Raw genomic sequence first — 24335 nt, 5'->3', positions numbered from 1 at the left:
GGGAGGAGGCTAGTCCATGGATTCACACAACAGAGGATAGGGAGGAAGGGGATGGGGCAGCAAGCTAACTGTTCAGAGAAGGCGGGTATTAGGAACTTTATTGTTTTTAAAACATTGTGTCTGTGCGAACTACTTAAAATATGAACAAGTATGCAGCATAATCTCACTTTTATTCAGGAAGAAGAGGACGTTTGTGACTGTGACTCCGGGCTCACTTGGCAGAAACACCCCCTGACCCTCCACCCCCTATCGCAAAATGTAATGCCCGTGAAAAGGGTAGGTGAACACAGTGTTATATAGAACATAGTCCTGAGAGCACGATTGAAAATGAAAACTAGATATAGTGTATGGTATAAACTATGCACCAAAAAGTGTGATATAAGATGAACCGGGCGTGAAATATAATATGCAATACATTGTGCGCAATGACAGATTCATTGGAGAGCGCGAGATAGCACAGGCACTAGCGCGTGCTATGCGATATGCGCCTTGGAGTGTAATATGCACAGGGCAGTGTTGTGTAACCTAACTAGTCTCTAAAGTTGTAATATAAAATATGTGCTGGGGAGTGTAACGTTGCATATGCACTGTGACAAAGATATGGATCCCAGATTGTAATATGTATGGCATAGCACTGTGCGTTATAACATAGGCATCGAGAAAGGCACGTTAGATGGGGCAATATAACCCGTGCGAAGACAAGTGTGGCATGACATATTCACGGGGTGGTGTTACAGTGCACATGGGCTAGAGAGTGTCATAGCATATGCACTAGCTAGTGGAATACAACACAGAGGTGTGTGGCACTCGGCAGGCAATGGTGGGTGTAACACAGCATTGGGCTCTGTCAGGAGCACGCTGTGACTCTCAAGTGATGTTCGTCCCCTTTCCAGAGAGTAAAATAAAAAGTATTACACATCCAGCAGTGGATGTGTGTTTTATTAACCGTGAGGGGGGTTTCTTGCATAGTTTTGGTCGAATTTTTGTCGAATCCCCTTTGAATGGCTTGGTGTGCATGTGTATTAAATGTGCCCGTCAATAGCTACCCATGTTTGTATAAATAAACGACAAGGGTGTCTACCAGGATTAGGCACGGTAGGGCATCAGACATGTCAGAGCTTCACTAGTGGTGTAAATACATTCCACGTGGATTCATTGCATGCATAGTCGCCTTTTAATGAATATCACGCAAATCGTCATGGTGATAGGTACGTACGGTTTGTCCAGCATGTCCTAGGTGTGTCTATAAATATATATTTTTTAAAAATAATAAAAAACAGTGGCCGGCCCTGGGGATTGGGGTCAAAAAAATATAATTAGGAGACTGGCCCTGGGGGATGGGGTCATCAGGGCCAATAAATTAGAATAAGAAGGGGAACCAAACAGCCCCCCTTCTTAAAAAACTAAAATAAATAAAAGACTGGCATCGTGCCGGAGGCCATGCCCCCTCCGTGCAGCACTCTGCAAACGCGCCCCCAACAGGCATCTCCAGTATGCGCCAGGGAGCTGCGCTGCAGCCAAGTGTTCTGAGGCCAAGCCCCTTTTTACACCTCTCTGCAACGCAGCTCTGTGGCGCTTACTGGAGGTACCTAGTGGTCTAGTTTGACCCTAGGGACCCTTAGGATTCAAGGGGACTTAATCTCTCAACTTAGAACAGCCACAGGGCGCGTTTACACAGTGGTGAAGGGAGGGGACGGGGCCTGAGGTGACGTGTGCAAACACGCACTATGGCACGTTTTAAATTGGGGATATAATTTCCCTTCAGTACTGAGGGCCCCTGGGGGCTAACTAGCCCACCAAGTGCTTCCAGTAAGCGCCACTGAGCTGCATTGCAGAGAGGTGGTCCAGGCCGTGCCACTTTTTACACCTCTCTGCAACGCAGCTCTGTGGCACTTACTGGAGGTACCTAGTGGGCTAGTTGGACCCTAGGGACCCTCAGGATTCAAATGAACTTAATCTCCCAACTAAAAATGGACACAGGGCGTGTTTACACAGTGGTGAATGGAGGGGACGGGGCCTGAGTTAACGTGTGCAAAAACGCCCTGTGGCCTGTTTTAAGAGGTAGTTTTAATCTCCATGCCCTATTATATACTAGGGGCTTACAGAGGAGGTCATGCTAATCACAGGGGGACCCCAACGCATAATGTTCCCTAGTGTATGTAGGTGTTTTCACTGAATTCTAAGTGTCTTTTAACATAGCACTGGCTCTAGGACTGGTTAGTCAGACTCAGTTACCACCAGTATCCGTGTGAAAAAGTTGAGGGTACAGGATGATTTTGCAACAAGGCTTCTTTCTGCTCTTCTTTTTGTTCTTTCTGCACGTTATCCTTCTTCCTGCACTTATCTTCGTATTTGAGGACTTCTGTTGCTTCTTTCTGCACTTCTTTTGTTTCTTTCTGTGCATTTTTTCTTCTTTCTTCACATGTCCTATCTCTGTAGGCATAGTTAGAAATTAGCATTTAAAAAACCTTTGAAATTCACAGAAAAAACCATAGGTTTCAGGCACGTTATAGTTAGGAATTAGCATTTAAAAAACCTCAGAAATTCACTGAAAAAACCATAGGTTTCAGGGGTGTTATAGTTAGCTGGACTTTTCACTTGTACAAAACCATTGAAATTCCCCCGTTATAGTTAGTTCAGCTAACTATAACTCGCGCGCCCGCAATGCACTGCTGATGACGTCACATATTACATCACTCATGACATGGTCAGTGACATCACTCATGACATCACTGATGACATCTCAAATGACATCACTGATGACATCACTGATGACATCATCCTTGTGATAGAGTGGCAGACCTCCTCTCACCCTAATATAACCTTTGATACACACATTCAAAAATAGAGACTAAAATTTTCAAAACAATGGACATACCAATACCAGTTACAACAACCTCTTCAGTAATTCTAAGATCCACATACACATCCACTCATTCACCAACAGTCCTATACAGTCACTCATACATGTACTCACTCATCATATGTACTCATACACCTATACATCCTGTTACACAATGCCACTCATCCATAGAGTTACTCACACACATAGTCACTCATGCTAATAAAGAATCAAACATACATTTACTTGCATATACAGTTATACACACACCACCATACTTACTTCTACGGAAACTTACACATACTTATTCTTTTAAACAATCACTTATAGAAACACATACTTATTCATACAGGAACTCTTTCAATCTCTCACTCTCACATATACTCACATATATACACCAATAGTCACATATACTAGTTTAAAACATATGTAGTTACTCATAAAGACACTATTGAGACAGTCATTCACTCACTAACACACCCATACACACACTCATCCACCCATACAGTCCTGCACACATGCTGTGTTCAACACATACAAACAGTGAGTCACTCATTCATGCTCCTATGCACTACGTAATACCCCCCACCGAACCATGCAGACACTCAGACTGATACTCAAAAAACCAACTAATAACCTATATAGACACCCATGTAGCTACTCACCAACCCATGCAGCCACTTATACACAAAGTGAGAGACTGATACAGATATTTACATATTTAAACATTACTCACTAAGCCATGTATTCACTATGATACACTTAATCAGTCAGTTACACAATCAATTTTTCAAAAACAAATCATCCATTTAGACACTTATATACCCATTTATTCTTCCATCGACCTTAAGATATACATATATAAAACATATTTAATTTTCAGAAAAACACACATTCACTGGATGATGTCATCAGTGATGTCATCAGTGATGTCATTTGAGATGTCATCAGTGATGTCATGAGTGATGTCACTGACCATGTCATGAGTGATGTAATATGTGACGTCATCAGCAGTGCATTGCGGGCGCGCGAGTTATAGTTAGCTGAACTAACTATAACGGGGGAATTTCAATGGTTTTGTACAAGTGAAAAGTCCAGCTAACTATAACACCCCTGAAACCTATGGTTTTTTTAGTGAATATATATATATATATCACTTTCTTCTCCATATCCGGTAGCAGTCCACACCGAACAGATGGACACGGACCCAACGTGGGTGCTATGATGATTTTATTTCACTTCTTTAGTCGCCATGACGCGTTTCAGCTCGACAGAGCCTTGTTCACATGACATGAATATAATACAACGGAAAATCGGTGATAAAGCCCCTTGATGTAATACAATGCATTGTAATGTCAACATGTGGTAAATGCATGTAAATGTAAATGTACAGATATTTATATAGCGCAAATCACCAACCGGTCTCTAAGCGCTTGCTTAGGGAACCCGTCCTGGTATTCCCCTGTGAGATAACCCAGCAGGGCATCCACAAGGTGAAAGCCAGGCATCCCGCCGCGAGGGGCCATTGTGGAGATTAAGCAAGCTATTGCCCAGAGTCGCAGAGTGTGAACCCATGAATCGAGTATGCACTGGAGCGAGAATTATCGAGTCCATGGACAATTTATGGACTCAAGACCCAGCCGAGCCAGGAATTGAACGCTGGTCCCGGGCTGACTTCTGCTTCCAGGTCTGCCTACTCTAACCAGTGAGCCACACTTCTCCACGTGTGGCAACAGCTGATATTTGCACAGGATCCTACAGCACTTTATTAAAATATACTTAAAAATTAACATATATGCACCTGAGCAGTACCTTTCTGTGGAAAGGAGCTCCACAGTAATGAAAATAAATATGTTTGCAACCTGTTTCATGTATTTTTAATAAAAAAATCAACCAATTTAACAAAATAGTCCCAAGGTAAACCAGAGCGACTCGAAAAAATCTTAATTTTTAGCCTTCAATTTAAAATTCCTTCACACTTACTGAATTTAAAAAAATGTTTAACTTCTACATTTTGCGCTCTTTAGTTATACACACTTTGTGAATCTGTTAATATCAATTTTCTAAGCAACTGCTTAGAAATTTTGGGGAGAGTAGTTGGCCTAACGGCTAGTGCGGTCGTACTCGAATCTGGGGAACTGCGTTTGAGTCTCAGCAATAACGCTGAACATCCTGTGATTCTAGGCAAATCACTTAATCTCCTATTGCCTAACAAAAAATGAATGTGTCCTCATGTAATGCAACTGGTGCTATAAAAAGCTTTCTGACACCCGATACCTTCGGGTCAAGTTCGCACTATATAAAACTGCATAAAATAAAATTAAAAAATCGCAGACCCCTGAGTAGACTTCGCGGAGCCCCATGGGTCCCCAGACCATGAGTTAAGAACCACTGCCTTAGAGGGTTCAAGCCCCTCTGTGGTCACAGCAGTAACACCACCATAGGCATTCATACCAATCGTGTAAGTCCTCAGAAAGATTGGGAGGCCAGCAAACATCCTCCAGCAACTGTCTCTGTTCAGTGAAAACCTCCTGCCAAGCAATTATTCTCATTTCCCATCTTTCCATTAGTCACAGGGGGAACGTTTTTTTAACCATCTTCAGGAGTGGCACTCAGTAATATGGGTCTTGCATATTGTTCTGAATGAATATTCTCTTTAGTTCTTCAACATCTATCACCTCTATCATCCCCTTCTAGGATCAAGGCTTCCTTCATTCTTCCTATCCTCATGCCAAATTTCAAATTTGCCCCTTACAAAAGTTTTGCAATCAGCAATCCACTTGTTTCCATTGTGGTGCTAATTGAAATATATTCAGAAGGGAATCCCAGTCCAGTAGGACCTTCCAACTCAACCAGCAATTACAGATGCCAAGGTCACAAATGGTCACCTAAATGCTCAAGCCATATAGTCATAGAAGGAGAAGATATCCTATTAACCTTCTGGAATGATGAGCTATCCAATTGGCTTTGAAGCTGTTCCCTCCTTCACAACAACCTCCTTTCTTGTTCTGAAAAACAATACAACAACAATGTATGCTCTGAAGTAGTAGGTAGAGACTCATTCAATACCTCAGATCTAGAAGCGTAAGCAATCTAGAGATAGCTAATAGCAAAAGAATTGCACAGCACTGCTGCTCACCTGCCAAGGTTTCAAAATATGGAAGTAGACTCACTCAGTCCGTTATTGAATGAAAACCATGAGTGGAGTGGGTTCCCAATGACCATGTTCTTCAAAACGTCTTCCAAGATTGTGGTTATCCCCAAAGAGACAAATACAGGAAACCAGAAATGCCCAGATTACACCACCACATACTACCAGATGGGGCCGAAAGGGAATGCCCATTTGATAGATTGAGCAAGGAAATTTCTGTATACATTTCCTTACATTCATCTGATATCTAACGTTCTGAGCAAGCTGTTTCACTCCAAAATCAGGATGATAGCCCCGGAATGGCCATAGTAGGTCTGGTTCACAGACCCACTACTTCTATCCGAGCGACTAAACAGGAGGCTGCTATGCATATCAGATCTCCTGTACAAGTTTGAGGGCCAAGTTCACCATCCCAACCTTCAATTGAACTTAGCGGCATGCCTCTTGAACTTTTACAATGTAGACATCTGAACTAGCCACAGGATTGTATGGACATGCTACAGGAGGTAGAGCGTCCTTTCACCAAAACATCTTAGTCCATTAGGTCGTAGAGATTCTGCATCCAAACAACCATGGCCTCTCCAGATGCCAAGAAGAGGTGGTGATTCCTTATCTACTTCCTCTAACCTGGTCTGATCTTTTCATCCTTTAAAGTACACCTTATGTCAATCACTGCCTTTAGGAAATCGTCACTGCCCTCTTTCTTTAGATTGACTGTGATTGCATGTTTTTTAGAGGGTAGTGGGGAAGTGTTCCCTCTCCCTAGATCCCCTTCTCCTCCTTGGGAACTGAATTTTGTACTTTCCAAGTTAATGGGTCCTTCCTTTGAGTCCATTCATAAAGCTTTATTAGAACATATTTTTTGGAAGGATGCTTTTAGCCATCATTTCGGCTTGCAGAATGAATGATATTCCGGTCTATTCTCAGGAACCTTACACTGTCATCCATAAGAATAGATTAGTCATGAGAACTCTTCCCAGTTTTCTTCCAAAAGTGGTAATAGACTTTCATGTCAACCAGACAATTTCTTTACCAACTTTATTTCCAAATCCTTTAACTCCAACAGAAAGTGCTTCATAAGCTGGATCTGAAGAGGGTCTTGTAGTTCTATCTAGATAAGACAATTTACACACTATCTGATTGCCTTATCTCTTTTTATGTTCCTGTAAGTGCAGGTTTACCCACAACGAAACATCTCATTTCTAAATGGCTAGTATTGTGCATCCTACCATCTTACCATCGGGCACACAAGTCACTTGCTGGTAGGGAGGGAGAAAAAAACCTTGACAATGTACTATTAAGGAGTGTGCCTAGCTCAGAGATATGTAATGCTGCCACCTGGAGATCCATGAATAAATTCACAAAATATTTTCAGCATTTAGATTCAAGGGCGTATGCCCAAGCAGGGAAAGTTTCCCTGAGAAATCTGTTTGGGTGACCGTTAATGCTGACTTACCTTCTTGTCCCCCTGTTTTGTGGAATGGGCATGTATTCTCTTCAGTGCTTACAACTACTGATGAGGATCCCCTGCAATAGGAAAAAAGTTACCTGTAATCCTAGTTCCTAGTCCAAAACAACAGTCCCACCTCCCCAGACATGAATGGGTACAGGGTTTTCTTCCATTCAAACAGGTTCCTCTTGTTTCCATAAAAATAGAACTGGCATAACTGTTGCATATGGGGCATGATGGACACAGGAGAAAGAGTAAAACACTCACAGGCATATTGTCCTTTCCCATTCCTTTCAAAAGGAGTTTGTGAAATATTTTTGTATACACTTTGGTTTAACTATTTCCCTAAACAGGTTGTTTTTTTGTTTTTAAATGAGGTGTTCATTAAATGGAATTTTTAGCCTTTTCCAGGCTGCAAACCTACTTATTTTCATTTTAGTGGTGCTCCTTTCTACAGAAATGTGCAATTATAATTTATTAAAATGCTCCAGGATCCTGCATGAGGATGGGACTATTCAGTGCTTACAACTATCACGAACACCCCCCTGGAAGACAACTAGGATTACAGGTAAGTAATTTGTCCTTATTTTCTTTTTTCAGACCCTTCTTGTTTGTTGCCAGGAAAATGTCAAGTAAGATATTCTCCAGCATTGTAAGCATCCTTCCCTGCAGATGGGTAGGATTCCTGAACACTCTATTCATATTTTAAAGTTTACATTTGCAGCAATTTGCTGGGTATTGCCTCATTAAGCAGGATCTTCAATGCTGCCATGAGGGTTGTACTGCACTAAATGCTAATTGAGGTCACAGTGTTACTGAGAGCTGTCACAGGGAGAGAGAGGGAGAGAAAATGTTCCATACAAAGTTACAAAAAAAGAACCATAATTAGTTCAAAGTATTTATGAATATAGTTTATAAATAAATAGTTCAAAGTATTTGTTACAAATACATTTATTCCAATCATGACCAGTCATGTTCATGATCTGTTGGGAAAGCATCTATTTCGCTAACTGCTTGACCCATAGAATTAGTGAGAAATTTACCATGCACTCATTATTTTGGAAAGAATGATACAAAGTTCTCAGATTAGATTTGGCTTGCAGATTGGAGGGAATTTCTCAGTCTTTCTTGAATCTATAATTCAGTGGTGTATCAAATCTATCTGTGAATGTTTTTGTCCACACACATGAGCTCCAAAAGATAGAATGTCGGAGATCACACTGAACCAAATGTACAGCTATAGGCTTTTTTTGATCTGCAAAAGTGAGCAAAATCTTCTTCTAGGCATCAGACTTAGCACATGCTCTGGTGAATGAGCTCCTGTACTTTACCTAGGTTCTCTATGCAGTACTCCTAGTTGAAATGCAGCCTATGGTTTATCTCTTATGGTTACTTCTACCTGTGGCTACCTCGCCCTTAAAATCTCAGAAATCAGACTGGATCCATGTTACTAATAGCAATTACTCCGTCATGCTGATTGCTAGCTCTTTTGGCTCTGCCACTGCCTTGCACCTCGAAAATTGATGGTGTGAATCCACATATAAGTATCACCCCTGCCTGCTGACGCCAGTTCCTTTCTTTCTTCATCTTTTGATAGATCCTGAGCTCCGTTCCCAACTTTGTTAATTGTACTGATGCCTAAATTCAACAGAATAGAGAGTATGCAAACCTTTTAAACCTTACCTCAACTGCAGAAACTACGCCTCTCACAGATCTGCACAACATTTGCTTGCTTTGCCTTATTTCTGGTCCCAATACGAAGTCATGTGACAAGTGCTCCTTGAAGCTCCCAAAGGCAATCAAGGATTGTGAAGTGCCACTCTACATCATGGAACACGAGTAGAGATTATGCCCAATCTCGCTTCAAGTCATTAGGCCGTTACTGTTCCATATCGCGGTGCCGTATCTGATAGAGACTTCTAGCTGCAAATTCCTTACCTTAGAATTATCCAGAGGCGTCAGACTGAATCCAGAAATGTTTCTTGAGCAGTACTCTTACATACTGGTAGGTGGCGTCATGCGGCTCCACGTGACATAGTCCGCGCCGGAAGTCACGTGTGCAGTGCATATATAGGAGCCACCCCAGCTTGCTGACATTGTAGCCTACAAAATAAAGTACAGACTAAGACTTAATTAAAGGATATTTCCTCAGAATTATGAACAAATACAGCGTGCATTGCTGGCATGACAGGACACTATTACACAAATATTAGGCCTATAACCAATGAGAGAAGAAAGGCGATATGTGCCAGTGGCGTGGTACAAGATGGACATCGTGTGATTGTCACAGGCACTTGCCTGTGCGTCAGTAGACTGTATTTGCACAATACCTGTCTAAATGCTGTGTGTCCCAAGTGTTGTTTTCTGAGTAAGACTTGTGTAAAAGCTGTTCCCTTGCTCACTTTGCCACTGGATTCAAGCAAGCCTGGCTGAAGACGGCTGAAATGCCAGAAACCGGTCCTAGGAAGCTTGTTTCCGGTCCAGGGAAGGCATGGCTTGGCAGTTCGGGCTGGACTGTTCCCATGAGGCACAGGGTCAGACTGATTTGCATATGGCCATGTCTGAACTGGGGTGGCAGAGTGGGCTAAAGAACGGTGATGGATCAAACCCAGATCTGTTGACTGGGTGTGAGTGTTTGATTGGTTCTGATGCTCCGTCCATCACCACCCCCTTTTGTACCACAAACAAAATGGTACATAGGTTCTCTGAAGGTCACTTGCCTTTTGCACACGTTCTGCAGACCCCTTGTAATCATTGAGTATCACAGAACTGCTCAGGCTGTTAGGATAATCTAAAATGGCTTCCATAACGTCAGTTTTTTTCTTTCTGCTCCAGACAGTGTTGATCCGGGAAGAGGTATCCCTAGTCAATTTTTGACTGCCTTTTTTGATACTTGTCACTGAAAACTCAGGTGGGCACAGTTATCTCCAAGTGCTTTTTTCAACTGCGCAAGATCAGGAAGATACATCGCCTCCTCACTCACGATCCAGGTCATAATTGCCACAGTCCTGTCACACCTAGACTATGCCAACTCGGTATACCTAGGCATGCCACTCTACCTTTTTAAACGACTGCAGATGGTTCAGAACCACGCAGCCAGACTGATCTCTCGACAACCAAGATGGCAATCCGCAACTCCCCTTCTGAGGAAATTGCACTGGCTCCCCGTTTCCCAGCGCTGTGCCTTTAAAACTGGCTGTCTAATTTTTAAAGCTCTGCATGGCAGCAGCCCAGCATTCATTAACAGCTTACTTCTTAGGCACATTCCTACACGTAACCTTAGATCTGCCCATCTTGCTCTCCTAACCATTCCGGTTTTCAAACGAGTACGTTTAGGTGGCTGCAGATTTGCCACTCTCGCCCCTAGACTTTGGAACTCCTTCCCACTAGAAATCCGGTCTTGCACAGACCTTCTGCAATTTAGGAAATCCCTGAAAACGTGGCTTTTCTCTCAAGCCTTCAATTAACTAAATTCATTTCCAGCAGATTTGCCTTCAGCGCCATGAAGCCAACCGGTGTACGTGTTCTCTATAAATTATTATTAACATTAACATTATGCTCCTCATAGTGGGGCAGCCTGTTCCCTCTGGCGTGCCTTCAGGCCCATCGGGTTTGGTTGGGTCCCCTACTGGATCCATGTCTGCTGCTCCATCCAAGAAAGGTCAACCCAAAAGCATTCCCTTCTACAACAGTAAATAGGGAATTGAAGAGCATTGACACAATTGGGAAGAGATTATTTTCCTCTGCCAGTTTATAACTCCGATGCCTCAATGTGGTTTGTTTTTAGGCCATTACATGAACACTCTTTGGGGCATAGATAGTGAGATCCTTCTGGCTGACCCTCACAAATTAAGAACAGCCTTTGCCTAAACCATTCAGGACGGGCAAGATGCTGTCAAGTAAGTGTTAGAGACTTGCCTTGACACGGCAGACTGAGGGCAGGGTTATGGGCACCTGTATTGTGCTTATCTGTCATGCCTGGATACGCGCCACGCTGTTTTCTAGTGACATCAGGTATCCTTAATGGACATACCCTTCGATGGACCCAGTCATTTTGGATAAAAAGTTAATTTGATGCCGGAGCACTTCAGTGATAGCCAGCTTATGACTTACTCCCACGCCTTGCTATTACTGGTCTGCTAGTTCATCAGCTACACAGAGAATTCAGGGGCTACTCATGGGTCCTGGCATACCAACAAGGGCAGACTTGGCAGCCAGTTCAGCAGCCGACTGAGACTTTTCATGGCTATCGGGCATGTGTTGGTGTAGGAAGTCCTGATTACCTTCAAGTGCACCAAGTCAGCCATGAGGTCAAGTTCGGCCCTGAAGTTGCACCGCCTTTCCAGCATCCTATATGCGCACGGTGTGGGGAGGCCTCAACTACCAAAGACATTAACTTCTGAAAGGAGCTGCTCCACCGAAATTCCTAAAGTCTTTACATTTCAAACGATGCCGCTGCTTGTAGCCCTTATGGCTCAGAAGTCTTTATCTCAAGAGCAGGCCTAGAGCATGAAGTTATCCCACAACCACGCAGACTGCAAATACCAGCCATAACCGGGGACTTGCGATCTGTATGCAAACAAGATGTTGAATAGCAGGCTGAGTCCTGGGGCACAAACTAAGACTTTCTTTACAAGTATCTCACGAAATGAAAAGAGAACTGAACTATTGATCGCATATACATCTTGTGGTGATTCAGTGAACTACACTTGTGCTTAGCCAATGCTGTACCCCTGATTAGACACCAGGTGTTCTATATGTAGGAGAAATAAGTTTGCAGCAGGGTGGGTAGCGATGGATGATGCATCCTCTCAAGATCACAAGCAGATTCCTATGTTGCATTCTCTGAATGCGCTCTGTAATATTAATTTACAATGAGTGATTTAAGTTATATTTTTGAATTCAAAAGATCAGCAGTGGACTGGAAAATACATTATTGTATCCGTTGGCTGAGCACTAAGTTCTTGTCCTCTGTGCTACCTCCCTGCGAAACCTTTGACTGAACATCCTCGCACGCGGAATGGGGGCGCTTGGCCCGGTTTCCAGAGCCATAGTATGACGGATCCAAAGACACCAGGGGAAACTCCCTCAACCACCACATTTAAGGCCAAGTAGCTCCTGTCTGCACTGTGCCTCCCGAATAGGGTCTGATGCAACAAATTCTATGAAATCCAGAAATCAGATAATTTTTCATAACCAGCCAACTCTTAATCAGGCCCGAAGACTGCTAGTCCTCAGCTGAAGTCGTAGGAATGGGTTATGGAGTTATATTTTTATGGAAAAAACTTGGTTGGGTTGAAGGTGGGTGAGAATGAGCATACAAAATTAGACACTGACTTTTTGAGGTAGAGCAGAAAGCAGAGGTGACCGTGAGTGGACTGAGGGTGGTTAAGAACTTGTTTTTAGGTCGAGCCTTGGCAGTGCATGCGCTGCTCTGCAAGCCATGCTGAATTGAAGTATGGAATAGAAGCCCCACCCACTCTCTGCCCATATTTGTCATTGGTTTGTGTCATTGTCCTTCGTGAATGCTGGCTTCTGTTTGGATAAAAGTCTTGTTAGTCCCTCCGTAGTACTGCCTTGTCTTCATTCGTAACCTCCCATGAGGACTGGCCCTTTTACTTCGGTTGTTACACGGTGAGTCTTTTTTAGTCTGTAAGCACTATTTTCTTTAATGCGTCTCTCCTACTGCAGGCATGACATACTTTCCTACAACTTTCAGCCCGCCATGCTCTTTCACTTTCTAAGCAGTCCGTGACAGTGGCGGACACTTTTGGTATTTGGATTTTCCTTTCACTTTTATCACTCACGGGGCGCCAACTCGGCAATGGCAGCCGCTTTGGTATTTGGGGCGCTGTTTCACTTTGTTCACTCGTTGGATGCCAACCCGCCATTACACCATTCAGGTTCCCCAATATCCTGATTTATTTCCTGAAACTCACTGGGGCACTGTTGAGGTGGAGATGTAAATGGAACAAAAGAAAGAAAGAGATTTGAGGCTGATACAAAGCGGTGAAATAAAAGTCATATTTGCAGATGGAGACGAGGTTAAGTGAATTCATCACTTGGCATTCTTGAGTTAACTGCAGACACGAGAAGTACAGAGGAGTCATTAAGGCGCCAGGAGATGTTCTGTAGCCACACTGAACGCATTTTCATTATTTTACTCATAAGACTTAAAAATGTGTTCATAAAAAACACTCAAACTCCCTGAAAGAAATCACTGGTAGACGGAGGTGATGGATACAATTTTCAGGGGGGAAAAATGCTAAAATGCATTGCATGTGGCTAACCTTTTTATCCAAAACGCTCCACAGTGCAGTAATGTCACACCTCACTGGTGACATCCCCTATCGCATAATTGATGCCATCACTATGAATCCATACAGCTTTATCTGCCCGAGTGATAGGACGTACAGAAGTTGTGGTGTTTGGATTTATCCATTGTTGTCACAGATCACTTCACCCTCAGCGAGTACCCCAGGTGGGCCCAGAGACCGGAACAGGATCTCAAACCTGCGTCACTTCCTCCATTTCAGGCTGAAAGGCAGAGTTGGCATTTTAACTCCATTCCATACAGCGGTGACAGCTTCTAGGCTCATGGTGTCTCTTGTTACTGCAGAGCTCGGGAGATTTAAAGACCGCACCCACCCATACTGTGGTTTGCAGTCTCCATGTTCTGATACCACTTGGTGACTTTACCTGATGTGTGTCGTCAATAGTGTCAAAGGTGAGGGCATATGTAATGTCACCGGTTATGTCACCAGTGTAATTTGTTAAGTGTGAGATGTGCATTGGGACAGAGTTACGATTGTAAATTAACCATACGTGACACATTTAAGTGATTTTTCAACTGAAAAACGTATCCCCGTCTTCACTGGAAGTGTGTTTTTATAAAGTATTTATGGGTTGTGACGTTTAATCTACAACTTATCATTGGGTATGGGGCGGAGCCACGACTCACCATAAGTAAAGTCTTGACTGGCGATGCACTCCTTCCCATTATAGTAATAAACCGTTTATTAAACTCTCTGCATGTATGACCCATGGTTCTTTCACTCGCACTAGTTACAAACATGCGCCTTTTAAGTCAAAGCAGAGGGAACTCTCGCTATTTCAGGCCTGGACCTGGTGTGAAGCCGCCCAGGTCACGGAGGTGTTTAATTGATAATACTGTGCTAATAACGTGTGCTTTGCACTGTAGTAATATGTGTCTGAATCTATGTGCATTACAAGACTAGCCCCATACACTGGTTGCATGGGGACCGAAGTGCACTTGGAAATATGCGTAACTTTAGAATATATGTAAGCATGGATTTAAATGTATGTATATAAAGTGTGAGTTAATATAAACAGGGACACAACTAACTACCCTTCTTACTTTGGGCTAAAAACTGGAGGTAATTACATCATGAAAGAGCAGCAGGACCTGGGGACATAAAACCCTCTACATCAGCAGAAATGCACATATTTGCTACACGGCTGCCAGCAGCACTCATCGCCCAGCACTGAGAAGCCCCCACACTTACAGGAGGCGCTTGCAGTGAAACTGTACCAGGACAATACATTCTCCACGCAATTAAATACAAAATAAACTCCCAGGATGAAACACAAATGACAACGGGACAGTTACGTTACATTTTAGTCTCTTATTATCTGAGGGATGGACCTCAAGTCGCATACATCTGTGATGCACGGAAGTGATCGTGACTTGGCGCATGGACACACATCTCTCATACCTTGCACATATTACTGCAGCTCAGACAAGGACACTGAAAAGCACATTTGGAACTAAAACACCTCAAGTAAACCGCATCTTGTTTACTTCTCACCAAGCAGTGGTATTAATTGAGTTACATGAAGGACTAGAGAAGTGCGCTGTGCAGACAGCAGTCTTGGCTGTCCTCTTTCCCAAAATGTATTGAGCGTTGCATGCCATGAAGGGACAATGCCAGCACTGCAATGAAGCATCCATTCATCGAGTTATGAAGTGAAACAAGATGACTAGACTTGTCCGCTTGCGAGACAGTGTGTTGGGAACCAACTGGGGGACTGGCTGTGAGTGCATCAGCTTTTTAGGTCGAGCCTGGGCAGCGCATGCGCTGCTCTGCAAGGCATGCTGCATTGAGGTATGGACCTGAAGCTCTGCCCAGTTTTTTCATTGGCTTGTTTCATTGTCTATTGTAAACTGTGGCTTTTCATTAGTCAATAGGCTTAGTAGTCCCTCTTTAGTACCACCTTTTCCCATTTTGCAACCTCCCATGAGGACATCTCCTGTTACATGTGTTGTTGCTCGGTAGTCTTTAATTACAGCCTCCGAGCACTATTTTCTCAAAGAGCTTTGTCCTGCCTGCTCTTGCCGGCAGGAAAAGGTGGGGCACGCTCTCTCGTAAGGCATTTGCAATGCAATAGGTCTCGCATTTGCGAGAGTTCAAGCAATTGGCATTGTAAATGACCATGCCCTTTATTTATCTGTCTAAAAAACAAAACCACATAAATGAAAGTCATTGTCATTTACAAAGCCAATAGCTCAAACTCTCGTAAATTTGAGACCTATTGCATTGCAAATGCTTCTTCTTCACTGACATCATTTATACCTTAAGGTTTGTCTCCTACTGTGGGCCCAGATGCAATTCAGAATACAGGAAAAACAAAGTATGCAATGCCAAAAGCACCATCTGCATCAATTTGAGAGATTGACATTCTTTAGAAAAGTGAGCAATAGTGTACATGCTCTTAGAAAATGTGAACTTATGAATTTGATCCATATACTTTCTATACAAAACGAAAGGAACTAAGCAATGCCTGCATCCGACTGTAGACTGAAGGTCAACTATCGGTGCACAACAAATGTTCCTGTTAACACATACAGGTATACTTGAACTTTTTTCAGTGGCTTAGACACAGGTGAGTCCTGGTTGAACAGCGTCGTTCTCCTGGTTCAGACAATCAAGACTTCTTATTTCTCAAGTGTGTGCTGGCCAGAGGTGGACTTTGCTTGTACAGAAAAAAGTGTGAAATACCCAGTACACAACTCTAGATTTCAAGTCTTCAAACAAGCATTTGCAATGCAGTAGGTTTCGCATTTTATAATCTTTGACCTATTGGCATTGTAAATGACAATGCCTTTTATTTATGTGCATTTTGTACTGCTAGTCGCTGCTTGCAGGTTTTCAAAACACATAAATAAAGGCATTGTCATTTACAATGCCAATAGCTAAAAATTTCACAAATGCGAGACCTATTCCATTGCAAATGCTTGTTAGAACTTTTGCTTTGTTTGTGACCGAAGTATTATCCTGCAGATGTGAGAGGGGACTGTTGGTACCTGACTTACTCTTTTCCTGAAATCTTATTGGTCTGTTCTGGATCTTCTAAGGTGGTGTCCTGCAAGGCGGCGTGAGGCCCACAGTGAGCGACAGCAGGCTGTTACTGCTCACTACATTTAGTTAGGACATAACGATCTGGACATAACTTTGGTGTGCATGGATTGAGTGATAGAAAATGAGGTTATCACTGCGCTGATGTTTATTTTAGATGATTGCAGCCCTCTGCTGCCATCCAGTGATCAACTTCACAAATGCTTGCTTATACAGAAAAAACACAATGTTCTGGCAGGTTGATGCCCACAGAGTAAAGTTTTGGCTGATTACAACCCTGGTAATTAGTTCGCCCAAATACTTGCGTAGACTATTCTTATGGCTATGTTGCTTCATATTTAGAATAGGCGTGACTTGACATTTCAAAGCTTTCAGATGTAAACAATGAGGATAGTTTGGACCTTGTACGAAGAGCTGCAGTACTAACAGCATCTGACGGCAGCACTAGCATTAAGCTTATACTAGCTGATTTAAAAATGGGTATGGAAGGTCTAGTTCCTAAAATGGAGTCACTTATATTTAAAGGCGACCATGTTCAGGCCAGACTTAGGAAATAGACTGCTAGACTGAATGAGGCTGAATATTTCAAATTTGGAAGATAAAGCAGAAGCAGTACTATCTACGGACCGGAAGTGGTTGTGTAATGTGAAGCTACGTGATGAAAAAAGTGAGCATCCTGAGGCCTTTCCTAATGTAAGGGCGCTCGAAGGTAACTGCACCTCCTACTGTGGAGATAGAATTTGTGAGGCCCCGATTTGACTAAGGACCTGATGTTAAAAGTGTTTTGCGTTATCAAAGTCTGCGGTGCACAAAATACAGGCTTTACTAGTGTAAACCTACATAGTCGCACAGTGCTGAAGGAACATTAACAGCCATGAATAGATTTGCGAGTCTATGTCCACATTGTGATTTTGTGTGATGAGGGAGCCCTCACTTCTTGCGACTCGTAAGGATATAGTAGTCCAGTTGCAAACTATTGATTTCTTTGGTACGTCTGACTTGACACTGGCCTGACCAGACACTGGGTGTCACTGACAGCAAAACTCCTAGCAGACCTAAACATGAACATCAATAACGTAAGGCAGAGTAATAGAGACATGATGGCACGCTGACTGAGAAAATAAACGGATACCCAACACATCTAAACTAAGAGCAGTAATTCTTGCAAATGCGAGAGCACTTTAATGGTGGCCACGCCCCTTGCTTTAGACGCTGCTCACTGTATTCAGGTTACAGTGAGCAGCGTCTAAAGAAACGGGCACAGTCAACGTTAAATTGAAAGCGCGGTTTGGGGCGCTTTCACTTTAAAAAAAAAATAGAAAGAAAGAAAGAAAGTTTCTGTAGCGTGGCCGCTAAAGTGAAAGCGGACTGCACTGCAAATTAATTAAATAAAGCAGTGCAGCCTCTAAATTGAAAGCGGACTGTACTGCAAATGATTTAAATAAAGAAGTGCGGCCGCCTAAGTGAAAGCGGCAAAAAAATACTTAACAATGTAAAAGCGGCCTGCGGCGCTGCCAATTAAATAAAGTGGACGCGCTGCAAATTACAAATAGATATTCCACATTTGGCTGAATAACAGAAGTCCTGAAATGAAATTCAGCTTGTCACACAGCCAAACAAGTCATACATTCTTGGATGTTGAGGTCAGACCCTCCGGTTCTGGACTGATCACTACTTTGTACACCAAGAATACAGACAAAAACAATGCTTTACTTTTTCAAAGTTTTCACCCGAGGAACCTCAAAGACAATTTGCCTTATGGACAAATTTTGAGAGTGAGACGCAATTGCACCCGGAAGGAAGATTACGAACTACATGCTCAGATGTTGATTGACAAACTAAAAGAGAAGGGCTACCCTCACAAATTGCTGAAGCTTTCTATGAAGAGGGCATGGTACACACCGAGGGAAGAGTTGCTGACGGCAAAGCCTAAGACACCCATGAACAGATTGGTATGCGTTTTAACATATGATCCCCACACCTATGCGTTCAAAAGCATCATACGTCAAAATTGGCATCTCATCAAAGGAATGGAGCGCAGCTTTGATTTGCCATTTGCCTTAAAGAAGAGCACCAGTATTGGACAACGGATAATTAGAGCCGCTGATGCACAGCAGAAAAAACAGACGACTTGCGCTCACTTATGAATTTAAAACCCGTCTAAGGACATCACAAATGCGGAAATTGTACAGCTTGTAGGTCCACAATTGAAGGATCCATTTACACAGACGGTCAAGTTCAATGGAGGCATAACGAGTTCTCTAATTGTAAAACAAAGAACGTGGTGTACGCAGTAATTTGTCCTTGCCCTCCAATGTACATAGGCAAGACGAATCAAGAGGTCAAACAAAGAATTGTTCAACACTGTTCCAGGTTGAAGAATAAAGTCATTACCGCACCAATGGTCAGCCATTTTAATAAGAAGAAGCACAATGAAAGACTTGAAATGGACTGTACTCAGTTTAATCAAGCCAAACCTTAGAGGTGGAGATACAGAAACTCTATTGCCAAGAAGGGAGGCTAATTTAATTATGAAAAATGTTCCTAGCATTTGATTAATCTTGCCTGATGAACTCTCCTTGACTCAGTGACTCTTAAACAGATGCCTGAGCACGAGACGAGGAGTAATGGAGAAGAACAAAACTGAATCGCGCTGATGCCGGAGGCAAGTTTATTTACGACCTTTGGTCACCAACAATGTACATGTTTCCTTCGTATACCTTCCAACACAGTTTCCACGGAGGCTACATCACTGATAGAATGTTTCTCCACTTTGCAGACGTGCATGCACAGGATATAACAAGCACTCCCCGAGTTTAAAGATAAGTGAAAGATTTGGAGACACATTAATTGAATCAGGCAAGTTCTGCACTAAATACGAATGGGGCTATGTTAAAAAAAGGCAATGCACAGTAAGCAACACGTGCATCGGTCAGAAAACGAGGGGGACTAAAGAATAGCACAGACTAAATGGAAATACAAATTAATACAAATCCATTCTCTAACGTTGCAAAATATTGATTTCCTCTTAGAAAAACGGTGACATACCATGGACATGTGATGATTGAATACACATGGTTTTCAACAAGGAATCTCCACAGACCTGACAGCATGAGGAGATTCGAAGGTACCTTAATACAATAGAATCGAGTGCAGGTTTTATAAGGGAGTTTGACTAAAATAAAACATATAAATATTTCATAAATGAATGTAATTCGCTGTTTCATATTACTTTTTGCAGAAATGACCAGGTCCCAGTCCTGAGGAGAGCCCCAATAATTACAGAGGGTTTGAAACGCGTTGACCCAGCATCTGGTGGATGAATATTTGCACTTAACCGGCAATAGCTGGGAGATACTGGATGGTGCCTACGCCTTTAGCATAACACATTTAGGGTTAGTGACCCCCAGTAGCTTACACCGGCAGGATATATTGCATTACCAACCAAATGACATTTCCACCAGGTGGCATTCTGTTTAAATGTAGGACTGGTGCCTTTTTTATTTTGCACTCAAATTGTAAAAAACGTTATTATTGTTGTTTGTCATTATATGTGGTCATATTGATTTTGATATAAAAATCTGTTATGAAATGTGCAGTCTAACTGCAAAAAAAAGTTTGCCCTTCAAAAAGCCATGTGAAGAAATGTTCTAAAAATATTTGAGATTATAACTGAAGGAAAGTGAAATAAATCACAAGGGCCATTTAAAAGGAAATGTTTGGTTCTTCATGTTCGACTGTGGATATAGAATTTGGTGTCTAGACATTGTTTTTGTTTATAAAATTTAAGTGGCCTAGTCTAGGTTGCAACTTATGGGCCAAACCCCTTCTTTTTCTTAATAAATTGAATAAATAAAGCAGCGCGGCCACTAAAGCGGACCGTGCTGCAATTTACAAATAAAAAGGTAACAACAATGTAATAGTGGGCTGTGGCGTTGTGTGGGTGGAATAGGGAAAAACCATAAATTAAATTAGTGCTCACCCACTAGATAAAGCAGACCGCGTAACGAGCCAAGTAAAAGGTCCAGTCATTATGGGCGGTAACAAATGCAGAAAAGGTGGTACCAAGTAGGTACTAACAAGCCTATGTATGAATCAGAAGCCCGCATTTACGAAGGACAATGACACAAGCCAATGACAAATATGGGCGGAGAGTGTGCGGGGCTTCCAGTGCATACTCCAATACAGCATGCCTTGCAGAGCGGTCAGCACATGCGCAATGCCGCTAGGCTGGACCTTAAAAGGAAAAAAACAATGCACCGTTTAAATAAATTAACAAAGGGGCATTTGTCTTCTATTCTATAAACACTGGAAATAAAACCAGTATGATCACAAAACATTCTTCTGACATACCCAAGAGATGTCCGCGCCATTTTTTTCGTGCATTTGTGCATATAATACCTTGAAATATCACAGAGTTAATGCATAGTTTTCCCGCAGCAAAAGTTTTGAAACACAAAAGACAATTATTGTTCTGTGCTTTCTGGAGAATGTTCTGTCTGCATTTGTCCTATTTATTGTAGAGCATGTGCAATGTCTGTGCCCTATAGTAATGTACTTAATATTATATTTAAAAAGTAATTTTTACTGGGCAGTTGTGCACAACTTTAAGCATGCAAGCGTGCTTTTGTAAGGTTATCTTACATGACTGTAAAATCAAAATTCGTGAGTCTTTAACTTTTTCTTCTCTTTTCTCTACCCCAGATATTCCCCCAAACATAGGCATGCTCACTTTCATCTGTTTCTTCTTATAACTGATCTCTCATTAGCTTTTCAGTCTTTCTGGCTTCCTCTTTTCCATCTTCAGGTTGTCTCTTTATGTCTTGTTTTTTCCTTTTTTGTGCAGGTTCCAAAGAAGCTCAGTTTTACACACTGCGGACCGCAAAAGCTTTGGCTATGACTGCCTTGGATGTTATTTTCAAGCCAGACCTCTTGGAAAGAGCCAGAGTGGACTTTAGAAATGAAACGCAAAGGGAAGATCTAAATCATAACTCCACAGCTAAAATCCGAGAATTCAGCAGTGGGGCTGGTTCTGCCTCGCGTTGAGAACTTGTGAAGTACTCTTTTTGTGTCTTGGCATAAAGAACGGTATATGAAGTCTCTTCGCCAAACTTTTGTTCATTGTCACTAGAACTATTTTTGTATTGGATGAAGAAGATTGGCCAGATAAGCGTTTAACAAATAATTTTTTCTTCTTGAAACTCATTGGGTCTCGTGAAGCACCGACATGCACAACTGCCACAAGTAATTATTGAAAACCTACTAACCGGAATACTTTATTCTTTGTGACATGTTTACTGTAGACACTTACGATCATTATAAAATAATTTATGGACGTTTTCTGTGTTTCACATCCCTTCATATTCACATCAATAGCAGCCACATTTCTTCCACAAGACACCACTGCTGCTAATCAACTCGTAGGTCGAGCATTTCATGATCGTGCAATTTCCACATTGTTCACTTTTCCAGTGTGGGTAAGCTAGATAAAACATCGTTTTTAGTGTATTGTTGAAAGTGAGGTGGGGAGGGAATATATACGATTTAAAACAGTGAAATGATTTTTGGTTCTTGGATTTGCGTACATCTCCGTTTCCCCCTCATCTCTTCTCTTGTCCCATTCCTTATTAGTTGAGTGAATGTGCCCATTCTCTATCCCTTTTCCCCAAACTGTCTTCTTTTACCATAGCCTGGGAGACCCTACCCATAAAACCCTTATCCTCTCTCAGGACTTCCTCTTTTGTTTCTGTGTGCCCTGTTGCTTACAGGGCTTTGGGAATTTGCAGTGGCAACAACTAGCTTTCTTGGGTGTAGTGTCTTTATTTAAATGTTGAGGGACGGTGGGTGCCCTAGCTCAGTTTCTTATGCCTCTCTTCATCTTTTTAGAGGCGCTGGCTGCACTGGTGCCAGGTGTTGCACTCCTACTGACGTGGGTTTCTTTAAGCATCGCGTTTTGTTTCCAGCAGTTGCTTCAGCACTGCACATATGGTTTCCTTTGTTTGTGGCTGCTGGTGCACCACGGAGAGTTTGAGTTCTGGCTGTGTTGTGGTTGCTGGGCGCTGCATTCCAAACCTTTTTATGTTCTGGCTTGATAGCGCAGCTGTCACAAGACAAATATGTGAGCGTCACATGTTGGGAGCCAGGAGTACATGTTTTAATTGGGCAGAAGTTGTGTGCTGCCAAAAAACAAATAGTGTATTTCCACAAAAAAATTGCTTGCCCTCCACACGGCTGCCATCATTTTGTTTTTTTATCCAGCAGTCTGAGCTTCAAATTTCAGGGGCACACATGTGACATTGTAATGCTATTAAAGTGTCTTAGAACTAGATTATTTATGGTATGTTCTTCTACTGGCAGCAGGGCAGATGGGAGGAGGGCCATGATTAACCAACATGGATGTTTAGGTCTGGCTTGACAGTGCAGCTGGCACCTGACCTTTGAACCTACACCAATATTATTCTACAGTTCGTTACTTCCACACAAATTCATATCAATTCTCATGCTGTGGCACCCGCAACAACAACAAAAAACCCAAAGTGGTCTGGATATTTTTGCACAAGCACTACTTCAGCTTTCGAACTTGGCCTAGGTTCTCCTGTACTTTAATAGCTAATGACTAGCATGATTGACTGCTGCACAATGAATTCCCGTGAAGGCACTTCACTGTAGTCAGACTTATTCCCAAACGTTTAAAGTTTGTGAAAGCTCTACATGTCCCATCAGCTCTCAGCCATTAATTGATTTTAAACTTTTCGGAAGTAGGAAACATGTAAAGGTCATAGGTGAATTACTTTGCCATCTTCCGTATATGCATTATGTTCATGGCTGCCATTTTGCACTAATTCGTTTTTATTCTATGTAATTGCTCTAAGAAATATGCCAGCAGGAAACAAGTAGAATAACCGGTCAATGTCCGTTTTGGATGCACCTTTTATGATTTTTGTAAAGTGTTCTGATCTATAGTTTTAACCTGTGAAATTGTTATGGTTTTCATAAACTGAAACAATAAATTTAAACTTGATTGACATTCCTATGGTATTTACGTGTAATTCTTCATATTGCCATACAACATTTCTTTGATGCCAGACCAGCTGGCATTGCCAGTGCTTGTTTGATAGTGATTCCCTTCACCCGGGATGGGGCAGATGAGAGAATTTTGTTTTCATTGCCGAGGGACAGCAGGCTTTAGAGACAGTTGTTTTGTTGTGTGTGTTTATTATTTGAAGAGAATTATGAAAATGCTAATCTGGTTCTACAAGGTTTGTTCTCCTGCTGAACTTCCTCGAGCTGTGTAACTTTCTAGGCTCTGCTCTTCTATGTTAGAGAGGCCATGTTTTTCCATTTTAATTCCTGTTATTTTAAGGCATTCACTTTGAGTAGTCCCATTTGGATTGCGAAGGAGGTTTTCTTTGAGTGATATATTGGAGTTAATATCTCCTTTAAATGGTAAGACTGTTTATACTCCGACAGTCAGGGGGCATCTAGATTGAGGACCCCTGCTATATGTAGGCAGAG

At 42.2% G+C, this 24335-nt stretch overlaps 1 protein-coding gene across 1 annotated transcript in view; it reads left to right on the top strand.

Moving 5' to 3' along the window:
* Nucleotides 1-23847, top strand: part of PM20D2 (peptidase M20 domain containing 2) — a 141938-nt gene extending 118091 nt beyond the window's left edge. The window contains exon 7 of the mRNA XM_085611174.1: nt 21667-23847. Coding sequence (XP_085467300.1) covers nt 21667-21866 — 200 coding nt within the window. The 3' untranslated portion in view covers nt 21867-23847. The remainder of the gene's footprint in view (nt 1-21666) is intronic.
* Nucleotides 23848-24335: the final 488 nt, after the last annotated feature.

This window comes from Triturus cristatus, chromosome 6, assembly GCF_964204655.1.
Source record: "Triturus cristatus chromosome 6, aTriCri1.1, whole genome shotgun sequence".
NCBI classification, from domain to species: Eukaryota; Metazoa; Chordata; class Amphibia; order Caudata; family Salamandridae; genus Triturus; species Triturus cristatus.
Note: the sequence above shows the minus strand (reverse complement) of the source record. Positions and strands in the feature narration are given on the sequence as shown.